The sequence below is a fragment of the Pan paniscus genome, chromosome 11 (assembly GCF_029289425.2).
Source record: "Pan paniscus chromosome 11, NHGRI_mPanPan1-v2.0_pri, whole genome shotgun sequence".
Lineage (NCBI taxonomy): Eukaryota > Metazoa > Chordata > Mammalia > Primates > Hominidae > Pan > Pan paniscus.
This window is the reverse complement of record NC_073260.2, coordinates 7,456,755-7,473,202: the sequence shown is the minus strand read 5'-3', so window position 1 is coordinate 7,473,202 and position 16,448 is coordinate 7,456,755. Positions and strand designations below refer to the sequence as shown.

Genomic DNA, 16,448 nt, shown 5'->3' with positions numbered 1-16,448 from the left:
CCTCCTTCCCTCCCTCCCTTCCTTCTTCTTCTTCTTCTTTTTTTTTTTTTTGATGTAGTCTTGCTCTGTCACCCAGGCTGGAGTGCAGTGGCTCACTGCAACCTCCCGCGTAGCTGGGATTACAGGCGCCCGCCACCACGCCTGGCTGATTTTTGTATTTTTAGTAGAGACAGGGTTTCACCATGTTGGCCAGGCTGGTCTCGAACTCCTGACCTTGTAATCCACCCACCTGAGCCTCCGAAAGTGCTGGGATTACAGGCATGAGCCACCGCACCCGGCCCCATTAGTAACCTCTTTCTGTTTCAGGATCCAATCCAGGGTAGCACATTGCATTTAGCTGTGATCAGATCATGAATCTGTAATGCTTATATAGGTTCCCTAAATATGTGGTTTTCAGCCTCAGACTACTCCCCTAATCCTAGACACCTGTCCTCTGCCTAGCCCTTATCACCAAAAAGGGGCCCAGGGGGCACTGTGGATTATGTACAGTAAACACCTCTAGAGGGTGGTCCATGACGCCCCTCTGATCCACTAAGTCCTATGCTCACTGCTTAATGCACACCAGATTTTCTTCTGGGGTAAGGAAATGTTTTAGAACCAGACAGAGGTAGTGGATGTACACTATTGTGAATGCACGTCAAGCCAAGGAGCATTCACTTTAAAATGGTTAATTTCAAGTTATGTGAATTTCACCTTGATCTACAAAAGAGTCCTATGCTTCCTGGCACACTGTGGACACAACCATTCTTCATCGTGGGGATAACTCGGACCAAGCTTTCAAAATCACATCCCCCTCTGTGTAAATCCCGTCAGTGGTTTCTCACCGAATTAAGGATAAAATCCGAATTCTGCACCAGGGCCTAGAGGCACCTCCCTGACCCGAGACCTGCCTTCTACCTCCACTTCATCCCCCCTTCACGGGGCTGGCTCCTCCTTCTCACACTGCCTGCCTCAGTTTCCCCTACAAAGGCTTCCTCTGACTAGCCTAATCAGAAGGAGGCCCCCTTGTGTTTCCTGGCCACAGCCCCCGGTTAATCACCTGGAATCATTTGTTAGGCTTCCTTGCCTGTCGGAGTTTCCTCTGTGGCCCTGGCACCTAACAGTGCCTGGCACAGAGCAAAGGGGCTCAGTGGATACTTTTTTTTTTTTTTTTGAGATGGAGTCTCATCTGTCACCCAGGCTGGAGTGCAATGGCACAATCTTGGCTCACTGCAACCTCTGTCTCCCAGGTTTAAGCAATTCTTCTGCCTCAGCCTCCTGAGTAGCTAGGATTATAGGCGCCCGCCACCATGCCCGGCTAATTTTATATTTTTAGTACAGACAGGGTTTTGCCATATTGGCTAGGCTGGTCTTGAACTCCTGACCTCAGGTGATCTGCCTACCTGGGCCTCCCAAAGTGCTGGGGAGTGGATATCTGTTGTTGAGCTGGATGAGGGAATGAATGAGATGATGGCCAACTCTCTTATTTCACTACTGGATGAGACCAGAGACAGAAGATGGATGAGAACAGAAGAAGCCGGCTGCTGCCCTGCAGGGAGCTGGCCCTGAGTACTGTGGGGACTGGTGGGGGTGTGGCGGTGGGGACAGAATCCTCATCAGCCACAGGGCCTGAGTTGGTCCAGGGAAGGGGCCCTGCACTGTCAGGAGCTGGGGAAATGAATTTTCTCTGGTCACTTTTCATTTCGTCTGACATTTCCCATAACAGTTTTTCATAAGGAAGCCCAATATCTGAAAAAGATACAGTGTCCCCAGAGCACAAAGTGGGGAAGGGGCAGGGTGAGGGAGTGCCAGCCTGCTTCCCTTGGCCCATCCCTTGGGCACCAGTGGAGACCGCTAGGGCTCTGAGAAACCAAGTTTTAAAACTAGGTTTTCAGAATACAGTTTCTGGAACATCTCAAAAACCTATGGTTTTCCTAAGGTATAATTTACATACAATAAGACTGCCCCTTTGTAGTAATATAGTTCTGAGTTTTGACAAACATGTACAGTTGTGTAACACCACCACAATTAAGATACAGAATATTCCCACCACCCCACATTCTCTTGTGCCCCTTTGGGGCCAAGTCCCTGTACCCTCCCCTAGGCAACCACGGATCTGATTTCTGTCCCTAAGGTTTTGTTTTTTTCCAGAATGTCATACATATGGAATCAGACAGTGAGCATCCTTTTCTGTCTGGCTTTTTTCACTTTTTCAAAAGCCTCTGATTTGAGACCAATGTTTAAACCTCAAAGCATTCATGTTTTCCTAATGCCGCTTGAGTAAGAAGCAAAAAGTAAAACTTACCTTCTGGAATACTTGATAGTTGGATTTGGACCATATATCAAGCTGAGGGGAAAGGAGAGAAGGATCATCAGCATCGGTCTTAGAATTCGGGACTTCAAGAAATAATATTGTAACTACTGTTAACCCTTCTTAAACTTGAAAAAAAAAATCTCATCATAGAACAATAGGATCTCAGGGTTGAAAAGGATCTTAAATGTCCGACTTAATTTCTTCTTTATCCATTTGTAGGCAAGTTAAGAAAAGTCAATGAAGGAATACAGCAAGTCACCTTGAGGCACCTGCTGCTTCCAGGGCTCCTGCAAGCTGAGTCCCTGGCTCACTTTCAACTTTGATTCTCACCACGGTTCTTGCATTTCTCAATGCCAAGGTCAATGCTGCCTCAGGCCCTTTGCACTTGCTGTGCCCTTTGCCTGAATTGTTTTTCCCATAACCCCCCATGTGGCTCTTCTTATACTCCCTTGAGCTCAAATGTCACCTTATCAGAGAGGCATTTCCCAGTTACCTTATCTAAACATTCTTTCCAGTACCTGTTACCTTGATTCTCTTTACTTTTTTTTTTTTTTTTGAGATGGAGTCTGGCTCTGTCACCCAGGCTGGAGTGCAGTGGCGTGATCTCAGCTCACTGCAACCTGCATCTCCCGGGTTCAAGTGATTCTCCTGCTTCAGCCTCCTGAGTGGCTGGGACTATAGGCGTGCGTCACCATGCCTACTTAATTTTTGTATTTTTAGTAGAGATAGGGTTTCACTATGTTGGCCAGGCTGGTCTCAAACTCCTGACCTCAGGTGATCTGCCCCCCTTGGACTCCCAAAGTACTGGGATTACAGGCATGAGCCATTACACTGGACCCTCTTTACCATTTCAAAATTTAAAGTTTTCATAATATTTAAAACTGCCTGAAGCTCTGTTATTTCTTTGTTTACTTGTTTCCTGCCTGACTTGCCCACAGGATGGAAGTTCAGTGAGGACAGGAGGCTTGCCTTCCTTCCCACTGCCTCTCCAGGTCCAGAAATGGGGTCTGGCATGTTGTGGGCATCAGTAGGTCTTTTCTGAGTGGAGGAAAGCTGGCAGCATCCAGCTGCTGAGCACCTGTTCCATGCCAGGCACTGCACTAGGCCCTCCACACACACTCATGTAATCCCCAGAACTGGCCCACGTGACTGGCCCCATCAACAGTCTTATTCTCCAGATGGGGAAACAATAGCTCAGAGCCTTTCATGAGCCCAAGGCTATCTAGCGAGGCATCTTACAGATGGCCTCATCTGGTGGTGCTCAAATCCTGGCTGAGCATCAGAAGCCCCTGGGGGAAGGTTTTTGTTTTTTGATATACAGATTGCTCAGTTCCTCCCCTAGAGTATTGAATTAATGGCTGAAGCAGGCCCAAGAGCCTGTTCCATTGTTTGTTTTGTAGCCCTGCTCCCAAGGGTAACTGACGCCCGGCTGGTCAGGAGCCCCTGTTCTAGGGCACCCCTACTTGATGAATGAGGAAGCTGGAGGAGGTGTGAGTTGGCATGTGGGTAGGGCTCACAGTAAACCCAGTCCAGTCCTCCTCTGGTCACACTTGGTCACACACAGCGTACTTCAGTAGCTCATTCTAACCAAAAACATTTTGGTTTTTACTGGTTTGCCTGATATACCAAATCAATGCCTTCTGTTTCAACAAATCAATGCCTTCTGTTTCAAGAGTTTAGAACAAATTAAGTATGGCAAAAATAGAACTACCCACAATACAGTGCTGACAGAGACGGCTCAAGGGCAATGAGGAAACGAGAAAGCCATCACTGTGTCCCATAGGTGCTAAAAAGTTGACTTTAATATATGAGTTCAAGAGTTGAGTGAATGGAACACCTGGTCAATGGGCCTCTGGGAACCTGCCTTGGGGGTTGGCCAGCGGTCAGGTAGAGCCCTGGGCCATGGCGGTTTAGGCCTGTGTGGTGTGTGATTGATTTTGGAGCACCAGAAAGCATTGGGAAGCCATTGGACAGGAAAAGCCCTTTAAGAAGACAGGACAGGATGTGTTGCATTTGACCCAGGACACTTCAGAGCTCTGTGTCTATTCTGCGGAAGACACTAAAACCTGGCTTTCTGAAAACAGTGCTTGGAAATTAAAAGCAGGGCTGTGAACAGGCATATACATTTAGTTCTCCTGGCTTTTCCCTGTTCACAATTAGTTTCATGAAAATTTCACTGTGTTTGAAAACTTTTAGGACAGTAGAGAAGGTTAAGATGATTCTGAGGAGGCCACTCTGTACTTCCGCAGGAGAGGGCAGAGGTTCAGCTCATCGAACTCCATGACAAATCATGGAGGAGCTTTCACTGATCAAGCATTCATTCATTCAATAGGAAAAATGAACCTCAATCACCCACTTCTCCCTACCCCCACTGCCTGCACCATCTCCTTCTTGCATTGCCACAAAAACCCTCAACAGATCATCCTCCTTCTACTCTGGCTAAACTGCTCTTCAGAAAGGTGGTGTCAATTGCCAGTCAGTGCCCCCCACTTAAACCACTGGATGGAGTAAGAATTTTAAAGATCTTCCAGCGCTGGAATTATAATGTGACAGCTCAACAATCTGCAAGGGGAAAAGTGACATGTTACCTCCAGATGACTCTGAGGGAAACCTCAAAAGAAACATATGAAATTAATTCCCCACATTATCAATTCTGTTGAAGAAAACTACTGTTGGGCAGCTGGTCATATTTGGGAGGATAAATCCGGTTCGTATTACTTTCTCAGTGCCGCAGTTTAACCCAGGGCTTAACAAATGCAGCATTTAAAGATTATTCAGGGGTTGCAGGATGAATAAGAATGACTTTTGCATCGTTTAGTTGTACCAAAATTACTGCCAAGATGACAGGGAGAAGCCAAAGATTCCAAATCTCAGTTTTAGGAAGAGGAACACCGATGTCTGAACTTGGAACTAATATAGTTCTCCTTCCATTTTGAGCCCACAGCTGTTTCTTCTGAACTTCTTCACTGTTTACCCTTCCTGCCTGCTTACATCATACATAAGCAGACCAAGACATAAACACAAAGCCAAGAAAAACAGAAAAGAAGAATCTGCTAGATTAAAAAGTTATAGTTTTTATTTAAAAGATAAACATATTTAAAAATCCTTCAGTATCTGCAAAATGTCTTAATTTAAAAAAATCTAGAGAAAAATATGCATAGGTTTAATGAAAACATGGCCTCTCCAGCCTCATTGTGGATTCTCAAAACACACCACATTTATTCAAAGTGAGGATGATGCTCTTTTTAAAAGGTTTAAATATATTATTCAGGACCCTAGGGAAAAGCTCCTACCATCTGGGACAGAAGGACCTTAGATAATACGGTCTATTTACCTGGTGCGCATGGGTGAAAAAGGGACCCCTTAACCATAGGGCCCTCTTTTGCTAGGAGTGCACAGCAGGTGGTTCGTACTTGATTTTCTGCTAGATTTATGCCAAAGAAAGCCAGAAATGAGCATTCTGGAGTCAATGTCCTGCCTCTCCTCAGGGCCAGGAAGATTTCAGAAATTCATTTCAGGGAGCCAGGACTGATCCAAGTGAATATTTATTAGCTTCAGCTTATTTACTGCAGAGGCAGACATGGCTACCAATTCTTTGCTGGCTGCAATATTCAAAAAAGGAGCATTCTGGAAGCTGCAAACCTTCAACCTGATGAACAAAAAATTATTCTGAACTATATAGTGTCAGGAAAAAGAAAGCGAACCACCCTTCAGTATTCTGAGCAAGCATAAGAAAGATCTGAAAACACAAAAGTCAACCTTGTGGTAATTGGTGGCTGAGTCTGCAGTCTCAGGAGCAGCCTCCTGGCCTCTGGGGATTGCAGTAAGTATTTTAAGGGTGGGGTGTGGTCTGTTCTCAGGTGAAATGAAAACAAACCTTGCAGATGACCAACTGCTTCAGCACAGACACGTCTGTTCTCAGGGCAAACACCAAGACATCAAAAGACCTCTTGACACACAGGAAGAACTGGTGAAAATGGTGACAAATCAAATTTATTCACTGACAAGAACAATCAGAGCGACCCAGTATCAGCAGGCAGGTGATTCTGTCTGCAATGCTGACCACCACCACCACCTCCATCACAACCAGCAAGGGCAGATGCCATTTACCGATGAAGACGACGCATTCGGCCTGCCCTTTACCTGCGTTACTTTTAAAATCCTTTTGGCAATAACATGAGGTTGATAAAACCATTTCCAAGTCACAGATGAGGATGCTGAGGCTCAGAGAAGTTAGGCGACTTGTCCACCATTGCATAGTTAATGCGAGGTGGGGGAATTTGAAACCAGGTCTGTGTGCAGAGGCCCAGCTCTTACCCTGGGAGGAAGAGACTGCCTTCCAGTTAGACAGCAGGCAGGATGCCGGGGCTGCGCGCTCCCTAAGCTGTCACTTGCGCAGCTCTTCTGGGAGCATAGTTCTGCTTTGAGGCCTGCTGCTGTGACAACCACTGCCACTAAAATTCATGTAACAGCAAGTGAACATTTTGGCAGCTTATCAGAAAGTTATCAATTCTTTACTTCATTTCAAAAAACAGTGGAATCGATTCAAAATTATCTAAATAAAACTCGTAAGCCACACGAGGTTCCAACTTTTAGAACCTCTATTTAGTAGCTTCGTCTTGCAAGGTGAACAGGTGATAGGCCTATCAGTTTGGGTAGAATGCTGCAAACCAGCTATGGTGACGGATCTCTCCATGTTGTTACCCACATTTTCCAAACCATAAACTTCTATGTGGTCACCCTCTCAAATCTGCTGACCCTCCCCAGAGAATAAAAGAGTGAACAAGAGCCTCACCCAAGAACACAGTGTTACAGGTCTATTATTCTTCAACTTTTCACTTTCAATCAGGACATGCATTTGTTACTAAAAAACTGCTGAAAGCACAATTTCAGGGCATCCTCTGCATATGAATTAAACTGGATTCCCCTTTCCCTGGCTTTCACCCTTCCCCCTAGAAGTAGCAAGAGGCCATTTTTCTGAAGGTCGTCTGAACAATTTCAAAGGCTATAACAAATCAAAATGTTCCCTGCATCTGATATCAAACAGGGCTGATGCCAACACTTATTAGAGAAATCAGATTCAGCTCCCCACCCTCTCGACCCACATGCACACACACAGCCAACTTTGAAGTGGGAAGAATGCGGGGATCAGAAATTACCCTGGAGACAGCTCTGGCTGTCTTTGAAGGTTTCCTTTGATACCACCATTTCTTTTCCTCTCTTATGCTCGGAGGCTAAAAGCTGCCTTTTTTATTGATATGGGGTAATTAATGAAGCTATAGCATTAACATAACCTAAATCCCCCAAAAAGATAAATTCAAACGAGACACATTTTTTTTTCAGTTAAGTCTGACTGGTATAAGATCAGGACAATGGCCAGGTATTCATCTTCAATCCTGCCTTTTAACATGCTGAGTCATGGCTCTTGCTACTCCCTGAGTACAATGAATAAGTGGTTGGTAAGTCTGAAAAGCATTTTTATTTTATTAGAGGAATCAGGCTATTGGTCCTTGGTATCAAAAATATGCATTGCAGGTAAAGAGACAGGATGCTAGGGTCATGGCGGTGGTTGTTAGAGCAAAGTGCAAAGTGATAGCCTTGCTGGGCTGCATTCTGATGGGGAAAAAACCTGCAAGGTCTGGAAATTAGGGGTGGTGCTGGGCCACTACAGCAGCAAGAAGGATAATGAAACTTTCGAATGTGCTGGTTGCTTTGGGCTTGGAGGACAGAGACAACCACAGAGGCAGAAGTTAAGCCCATAGGAGGCTTCCTGAGCCACACCCAGGGCCTCTGTGGCTGTGCTCCAGGAGACTGCAGCAAAACACCCCCCTGCAGCCACCTAGGCACCAACTCAGCAAACGCAGGCTGCGTCCCGGGAGCAGTGATGTCTCCAGCAACAACGTGCTCTTGTAGAACACATGTCAGGCCCCAAGGGCTCCTTCCAGACGCCACATTTCATTTGGGATGTGCCAGACAATTCAACACATTAATTGCACTAATGCCTAGATTGTATATAAATAAAGTACACACACACAGAGTACTCAAAATAGAGCACTAATAATGTCTGCATGGTTTATTTTTATCATTTGTGAAGTGCTCTGAAAAAAGGGGCTAATCAAATTGGCTAGGATGAGATTCTGAGCGGAATCTTAAGCTTAAGCACTGCTTAAGCACTGCTTGGGCCAACGCATACAGTTGTAAAGGGGGACGCAAGGCTTCCTGTCCAACCACATTTCTGATGTCAACCAGGGTCCCAAATGCACAGCCATTTTCCTTCGGAGAAAGAGAGAGGCCGGGCTAATCTCTCATCAGGAGGGCCCGAGGTCTCCCTTTACTCGTGTGTCTCCTTTATCCTCTGACTTATTTACAACTTCAATTACTACCGCTCCTTTTAGTCCCCATTTCTCATTTTTGATTCTCCACTTTCCATTCCAGCTTAAGCATTTTCATATCCCAAGTAGGCTTTTTCATCATCTCCTCCCAGACAGGACTGGGCTCCTACCGTGCTCCTGGCACAGAAGTGCACCCTACAGACAGACAGTCACACGATGGAGCCTGTGCCCTTGAGGAGCTCCTGGTAGATGCAGGATTGAGATCCAGCCCTGTGTGGCTGTGGGCAACGTTACCATTCTAGGTCTCAGTTTCTCCATGTGTAAGATGAGTCTAAGAGCAGCGCCTGTCTCATGATGCTGTGAGGAGGATTCGACAGCCACCGTGGGCAAAGTTCGCTTTGTGCAGTGCCTGCCTGACCAATGTATGTTAGTATTGTTAGTATTTTTATTAATTGCAAGATGGACATGTAAATAATCATGATGCACCACTAGGAAAAGATTGTTCTGAATTCTATGGGTGTGTGGATAATGATGATAACTCTGTGCTGTAAGGAGAGGCAAACCCAGGTTGGCCATCTCTAGAGCCCATGTTCATAAGCAAAGAGGCTCTCGGGAAAATGGAGACAGGATGGGAAGGAAGATGGCATTCAGCCAGTGTAAAGGGAAGAGTAAAACTTTGTCAGCTGGACTAGGAGGGATCCCAGGGCAAAAGGCACAAAACATGCAAATACGTGAAAGAGTGTGGCATGTCATGGAAGCTACAGGGAGCACGCGGCTGGAGATAAGATGAGGTGTGTGTAGAGAATGATGCCAGATGAAGTCAGAAAGGAAGGCAGGGGCTGCGCCATGAGGCATTTAGACGCCTTGCAGAGGAGTCTGGATTTTATGCTACAAGCCAGAGTTTTCAGAAGTATATTCTACAAAATGGCAATGTCACAATATGCTCTAAGAATAAAAGAAGATAAAAAGAATTTGGTGGCCAAATAAGTTAGGAAAATATTGCATACTCTCTACTCCCTGTAAGATATTCATAAGGCACATCAGCAAACTGGTTTCCACAGTAAAGAAACCCACTGAACTTTCTCTAACCCAGAGTTTCTCAAACTTGTTTGACCATGCATTGCTTTCTGCCTAACATCTATTAATATCCTACTTTCCTACTTTGGGGAGGGCTGCTTTGGGCAAGGGGGAGATGGCAAAAAGAAAGAGAATCATCCGCTCGCATGTGTATTTTAGGAAGACAGCTCTGGAAGCCAAGTGAAGGACAGACTGTGAGGGAAGCAAGACTGGAGACTAGAAGTGAGGCGGTGCGTGCATTCTTCAGTGCAGAGATAATGAGAGCTGGAGAGGAGCGAGAGGGGTGGAGAGGGATGGGGGGCCCAGTTTGAGAGTTACTTAAGAGGGAGAACTGCCAGTAATCACTGACAGCCTAGACCAGCGGGATGAAGGGAAGAAAGCTTTAACCAATTAGGTGGTGGTACTGTTAACCAAGATAAGGAAAAGAGGAGGGAAACTGAGTGTAGGGAGAGAGAGGATGAGTTTTGTTTTAGACAGGCTAAACTTGAGGAACATGGGAAGTCTGATCTAGAAACAAATCATGAGTGATCCTTGTGTGGGTGACGTGGATGAGAATGGCCAAAGAGAATGCGCAGAGGGAGAAGAAAACTCTGGGAAACTGGGAAGTCAAGGGGGAAGACAAGAAAGAAGGAAGTAACTGGAGCAGCTGAGGAGGGGCGATCAGAGGTGTTTTGGAAGCACCATACCTATGAGACTCTATATTCCAAGACTGTTATTTTAAGTTAGAATAAAAATAATACTAGTTATCATTTACTGAGTATTGACTAGATGGCAAAGTGCCAAGTGCTTTATGTGTACTACTTCAGACACTTTCAGTAAGGGGCAATTAAATAGAGTGTTAAAGGTATCATGCAAAGTAGGTAAATTTCCACTCCTCCTTACGATCTCAATTCAGAGCATGCTTCATTTGCACCCTAAGTTTGGTAACTCTAGTAGCACGGTCCTGATTATGACTCACCTTTCTACGTATTTGTTCTTCATCTCTCCAATTCGTTTGTAAGTCCTTGGCAAGCAAGGGCTATGTGTTGTACCAGGAGTGACTATGAAGTTGTCAACTTTGAAAAAACCCAACAAGAATGGCATCTCAAAATGCCACTGCCCATGGTCTCTGCGAGGGTATACACTACCCTCAGTGCTGCGTCTCCTGCTGACCAACAGTGTGGAACCTTCTGGAGCAGCTGTCAGAGTTTACAAATCAGACGCACAGACTACACCTGACTGATTACTCACTTTACATGCATGCTCCAAAGACATTTGGTTTTTCCAAAAAGAAAAAGGAAATCTCCCCTCAATGAATGATTTGGTATCAACGAGGAAATTTACGAGAACTGGGCACAGTCCTTGGAGCAGGAGTTGCATCCCACGTAGACAACACTTGTGTGGAATGTGGAAATGCTGGGTTACTTGTTCAAAACACACATCTCATTATATCACGGGCTATGCTTCTTATGTAACGCCCTGCTATGTGCTAAGCCACAGTTACCACCTTTTTTTGAAGAACATTCTATTCTCATTATAATGTGGCTGTTGGGTGGTGAGTGCTAGTATTCATACTAACAAACTTTTACATTTTAATGAGAGTCACGAGGAAGGAAAGGCTCCCGATGGGGTGGGGAGACCAGGCTCCGTGCTGAGAGTGGCCTGGAAGAGTGTGGGGCATCTCAGGCACGGTGTTCATTACACTCTGGTGCAAACACAAATGAAGGCTGTCAGCTCCCATCAGCATCCTCTGATGCTCTCTGTGGAGCCATATGGAGACTGTGCAGTCAAAAGGAATTAGGGGTTCACAAGGGTGAACTTTCCATGAAACAAGTCACCCGTGGAAATAACACGTCTTCTTTCAACAGCAGTATTCAATATATGCTGCTGTGCACAGCCACTTCCTAAGGGCGACTTGTTAGTTTTGTGGAAAAAGAGTGTCATCAGGTTGTGTCAAATGAATGGGAATTTTCCTCGTGGTTCTAGGAAAAGCAAAATGCTGAACCTTGGGCTACTGAGGAGCTGCTTGACTTGGGGAAAAAAATCCATTTCCTCAGAAGACACATTTAATGAGGCAACTGGGGTCTAAGGTGATAAATTAGAAATTCAACTAAGGGCATCAGGCTTAGAGGAAAAAGCAGAAGCTTGATGGAGAATGCAAGCAGAGAGAATGACATGCTTTTTCACAAAGTGTGCATCCTCACGCTGACAAATCTATGTTTGCTGATCATTTCCGCTATGATTGCTAGTTTTTAATGCCATTCATCTGGAATTCGACTACACTTGTTCTGGGATACAGAAAACCAAGGAACACACAAGACTCCACAATGCTTACCTTGCCATCTTCTGTGTAGACATTCTCGTTATATCCCTTTACTATTGTTCGATCAATGAACAGGCTCCGCATGACGACGATCACTTTCAACACCTTTCCCAAGGTCACCTGCCAAAACACATGTAAGCTGACGCTTGAACATGCAATCACACAAAGTTGGGCAGGGGTGTGAGAAGAAATGACCACCTGGCCAATCCAGTGAGACTGGATTCATGGTGCTGGCCCTGTGGATCCTCCAGCACTGGAAAATGAACTCTCAATAACAGCAAGTTCTTTCTGTAATCACTGAAAAATGTTTTGGGCCTCAACTCGTCTAACTTCCCTAAATTTATTTATATTTTTGGCTTACAAACTCTGAGGATAAGTTTCATATGTTTACTATCTGCTGGAAAAAGTAAAATCCTTCCCTTTCCCATTTTAAGATTTTCTTTTTCAAAGGCGAGGATTCTACAATTCTGGCAATTATAGGATTTAGTGAGCACGTTGTTTCGTACTATGTCGTGGCCCTATGTATACCTATGCAATATGTACACAGTACAATATACAGAGCAAAGGCAAGTACCAAATGCCTCTTGGTTGAACTATCTATCTATAGTAACTGGTAAAAGTGGAAAAGCAATAGCAAATAAAGTCAGGAGGTAAAAGGAAAGTAGCTGAATTTTATCTTCAAAAAAGAAACATGATCCTGGAAATACATTTAAGTGCTTTTACTCTCAGAACCTAAGCACATATTATACATTTTTTAAAAAAATCCTTAAAAAAGTGCAGTTTCATGTATGCCAGGGAAAAAGGAACCTGCTGTGCTTGCTGGAATAGGCTCAGCACCAAGAATAGAAACTGCACCTTCCCTTCTTTAGGGACACTATGGTGTGGATATGGCTGTTTCCCCCCACCAAAACTCAGGTTGAAATTTTATCCCCAGTGTGGTGCTGGGAGGTGGGGCCTAGTGGGGGGTGTTTGGGTCAAGGAGGCGGATCCCTCAGAAATGGCTGGGTTCATTCTTGACGTCCTGTGTCCCTGCTCTGGCAAGACGGATCAGCTCCCTCGAGAGTGGGTTGTTATAAAGCCAGGATACCCCTTGGGTTTTGGCCTTCACACGTGTCTGCCTCCCCTTAGACCTTCCACCATGTTGCGATGTTTGTGATGCGGTGCAACACAAAAGCCCTCGCCAGATGGTGAAGCAGATACGGGCATCATGCTTCTTATACTTCCTAACCGGCAGAACTGTGAGCTTAATCTCTTTTCCTATAAACTACCCAGCTTCATGTATTTGGTTATAGCGACAATAAACAATATACGGATGAAGATGAGGGGCTCACGTAACTCTTCTAAGACTTTGCTAAAGCTTTTCATTTCGTATATGAGACCCTGGACGCAGACCCCAGCCTGGGACCCACCCGCCCATAGTCCGAGTTGCTCTGATGAGGTTTTGACGTCACAGAATTTGCTGAAAGAAAGCCCTGCTGAGCTGCCTAAGGTAAGAGCCTTAGCTCCAGATGGCAATCCTGATCCTTCAACTCCGGGGATGCCACCTCCAATCACCCCTTCCTTATATCCCCATTCCTTGCAGTTTTCCAACTGATCATCCTCAACAACAACCTTCCTCTTTCCTTGATTAGTCCTGGGTATCAGTGAACACCCCCAACATTTGATTCCTTCAATAATTTCAAGCGTTAGGTTGATAGCTCTATTTCTGTATACTTTAAGTACTGAATACAAACATGGTTAAGAAAAAACATTTATTTACATTTAAGGGACTGCTAATAAAGGCATCCTATTTCTGTATAACACTTTTAAATATTGTCACACCATGTAATGTTTAGTGGGTCTCTTTATTTTTTGTTGTCCTATGTCCAATCAATGGGTCATTTTTTTTGTGTTACTGAAAATCCCTATCTAAGGATGCCAATAAACCATGGAGGTAGAGTGAGTAACTCTGTCTTTAGTCAACATGGAGCCTACTGGAAGAAAGGGAGGGAGGGAAAGCAACTGAGTTACAGTTTTTTTTTTTTTTTTTTTTTTGAGGCAAAGTCTTGCTCTTTCACCCAGGCTGGAGTGCAGTGGTGTGATCTCGGCTCACTGCAACGTCCATCTCCCAGGTTCAAGCGATTCTCCTGCCTCAGCCTCCCGAGTAGCTGGGACTATAGGTGCGCACAACCACATCTGGCTAAGTTTTTTGTATTTTTAGTAGAGATGGGGTTTCACCATGTTGGCCAGGCTGATCTCAAACTCCTGACCTCAAGTGATCTGTCTGCCTTGGCCTCCCAAAGTGCTGGGATTACAGGCATGAGCCACCACGCCCGGCCAAGTTATAGTTTTGTAGTTACAGACACTGAAATCGATACCTTCTCACTAGGCTAAAGTGAACGTAGGTCCCACACATTCTCCACAGCTCTCCTCTGGAAGGGCCACTGTTTGTAACTGCACATTTTAACTTTCTTTGCTAATAAGCCTAGGTGACTAAGCAATTGTTTCCTGAAACATCAAAACCTGGCTGATATTAATTAAATGATAAATTGCCTTTGTAATTTAAGTTTCTTAAGATGGATTTTAGAAATACATACTAATAACACCAGAAATTTTATATTCAAATTTTTTTCTATTAAAAGTTAATTTTGGTATTTTAAAGTTAACTAATACTTAAAAATATAAATGTTTATTATGGAAAAATCTAAAATTAGAGAACAAAGGAAGAAGACAGTTGTTCCTGGTCTTGAGATGGAAAGATAATCACCATTAACATTTTGGGGTACTTCCTTTCAATCATTTTATTATCAAAGGCTTATGGTTTTTGAATTTCTAACATCGTTATAATGAAACTATATATATATATATTTTCTTTCTTTTTTCTTTTTCTGAAACAGAGTCTCACTCTGTCGCCCAGGCTGGACTGCAGTGGTGCCATCTCGGCTCACTGTAAACTCCGCCTCCCGGGTTCAAGCGATTTTCCTGCCTCAGCCTCCTGAGTAGCTGGGATTACATGCGTGCGCCACCACCCCCGGCTAATTTTTGTATTTTTAGTAGAGACGGGGTTTCACCATGTTGACCAGGCTGGTCTTGAACTCCTGACCTCATGGTCCGCCCGCCTTGGCCTCCCAAAGTGTTGGGATTACAGGCGCAAGCCACCACACCCAGCCATGTATATTTTCAAATCAAATTTTTCCTTAAAACTATGACAAGTATTGTTCCATACTGCTATATAGTCTTCACAATCAGTGTTGCATTGCTGCACGACATTCTACTGAAAGGATATCCTATAATTTCTTTAACCATTCTCCTATTGGTGGACGTTCGGGTTACTTCCAAGTTTCCCCTAATATAAATATGGCCGCAGTGTATACTTTTGTTCACAAAGTTTTCACCACATTTGGAATTATTTCCCTAGATTTGCAAAGTCATAATTACTGTGGCAAACAATACAAATATTTTAAGGCTTTTGATATAATCTGCCAAACTGCTAACCACAACGGTTATGCCAACCAGAATGGTATGAACACACCTATTTCATTCTGTTCTTGTCAGCGATGGGCACTACTAAATCAAATCAAAACTTATGAGACTGTTGGAAATCTGAACACTGAACTACATGCTTGATAATACTGGAGAGTTATTATTGTATTAGATGTGGGTGTCATGGTTCTGCTTATGTGCTTTTGGAACCCTTTGAGAAATACGTACTGAAATATTTACAGATGAAGTGATACCATGGCTGTTATTTGTTTCAGAAGAGTAACACAGGGAGGGAAAAGGAGGTGGAGGTGGAGGTGACAAGATTGGCCAAGAGTTGGTCATTGTTGAAGCTGGGATGGGTTCGTGGGGTTCTTTGTACTATTTCATTTACTCGTGTATATGTTTTTAAATCTTCCATAATAAGAAGTTTTTAAAAATCAATTAAGTTGGCACTTTGGGCAGGGAAGGGGTTTGTTGGATTTTACTTTTGCCACTTTATTACAAGTCTGCTCATATCAGGATCCAAATATGGTCCACACAATGTGACTGGTTGACATGTCTCATAAGTCTTTCCCAAACTAAAGAGATCCCCCTCCCAACCCCATGCCCCCATTTTATGTGTTGAAGAAACTGGGTTATCTCCTACAGAGTTTTCCACAGTCTGGATTTTGCTGGTGGCATCCCAGTGGTATACTTTAACATGCTGCTCCTTCCTCTGTATTGCCTGCCAATTGATAATTAGATGAGATGCAGGTTTGATTTTTTTTTTTTTTTTGGCAAGATGACTTCCAGGGCTATAGTAGTTTATGGATAGTCAGTATGAAAAGTCTTGCACTGGCTTACTTTTGGGATCTTCTGAATCCATAAAGCTCTATGAAGTTTGTCAATTCTTATTTATTTATTTATTTATTTATTATTTTTGAGATGGAGTCCTGCTCTGTCACCCAGGCTGGAGTGCAGTGGCGTGATCTTGGCTCACTGC

At 44.2% G+C, this 16,448-nt stretch overlaps 1 protein-coding gene across 2 annotated transcripts in view; it reads right to left on the bottom strand.

The window, feature by feature from the left end:
* The window catches only part of MED27 (mediator complex subunit 27), a 217,501-nt gene that overhangs the window by 21,673 nt on the left and 179,380 nt on the right, over positions 1-16,448 (bottom strand). The window contains exons 5-6 of one of the 2 annotated variants that reach the window (XM_003822400.4): positions 12,017-12,124; positions 2,285-2,326 (exon numbers count right to left, since the gene is read on the bottom strand). In XM_003822400.4, coding sequence (XP_003822448.1) covers positions 2,285-2,326; positions 12,017-12,124 — 150 coding nt within the window. The remainder of the gene's footprint in view (positions 1-2,284; positions 2,327-12,016; positions 12,125-16,448) is intronic. The other variant, XM_034929346.3, reaches the window with a different exon arrangement.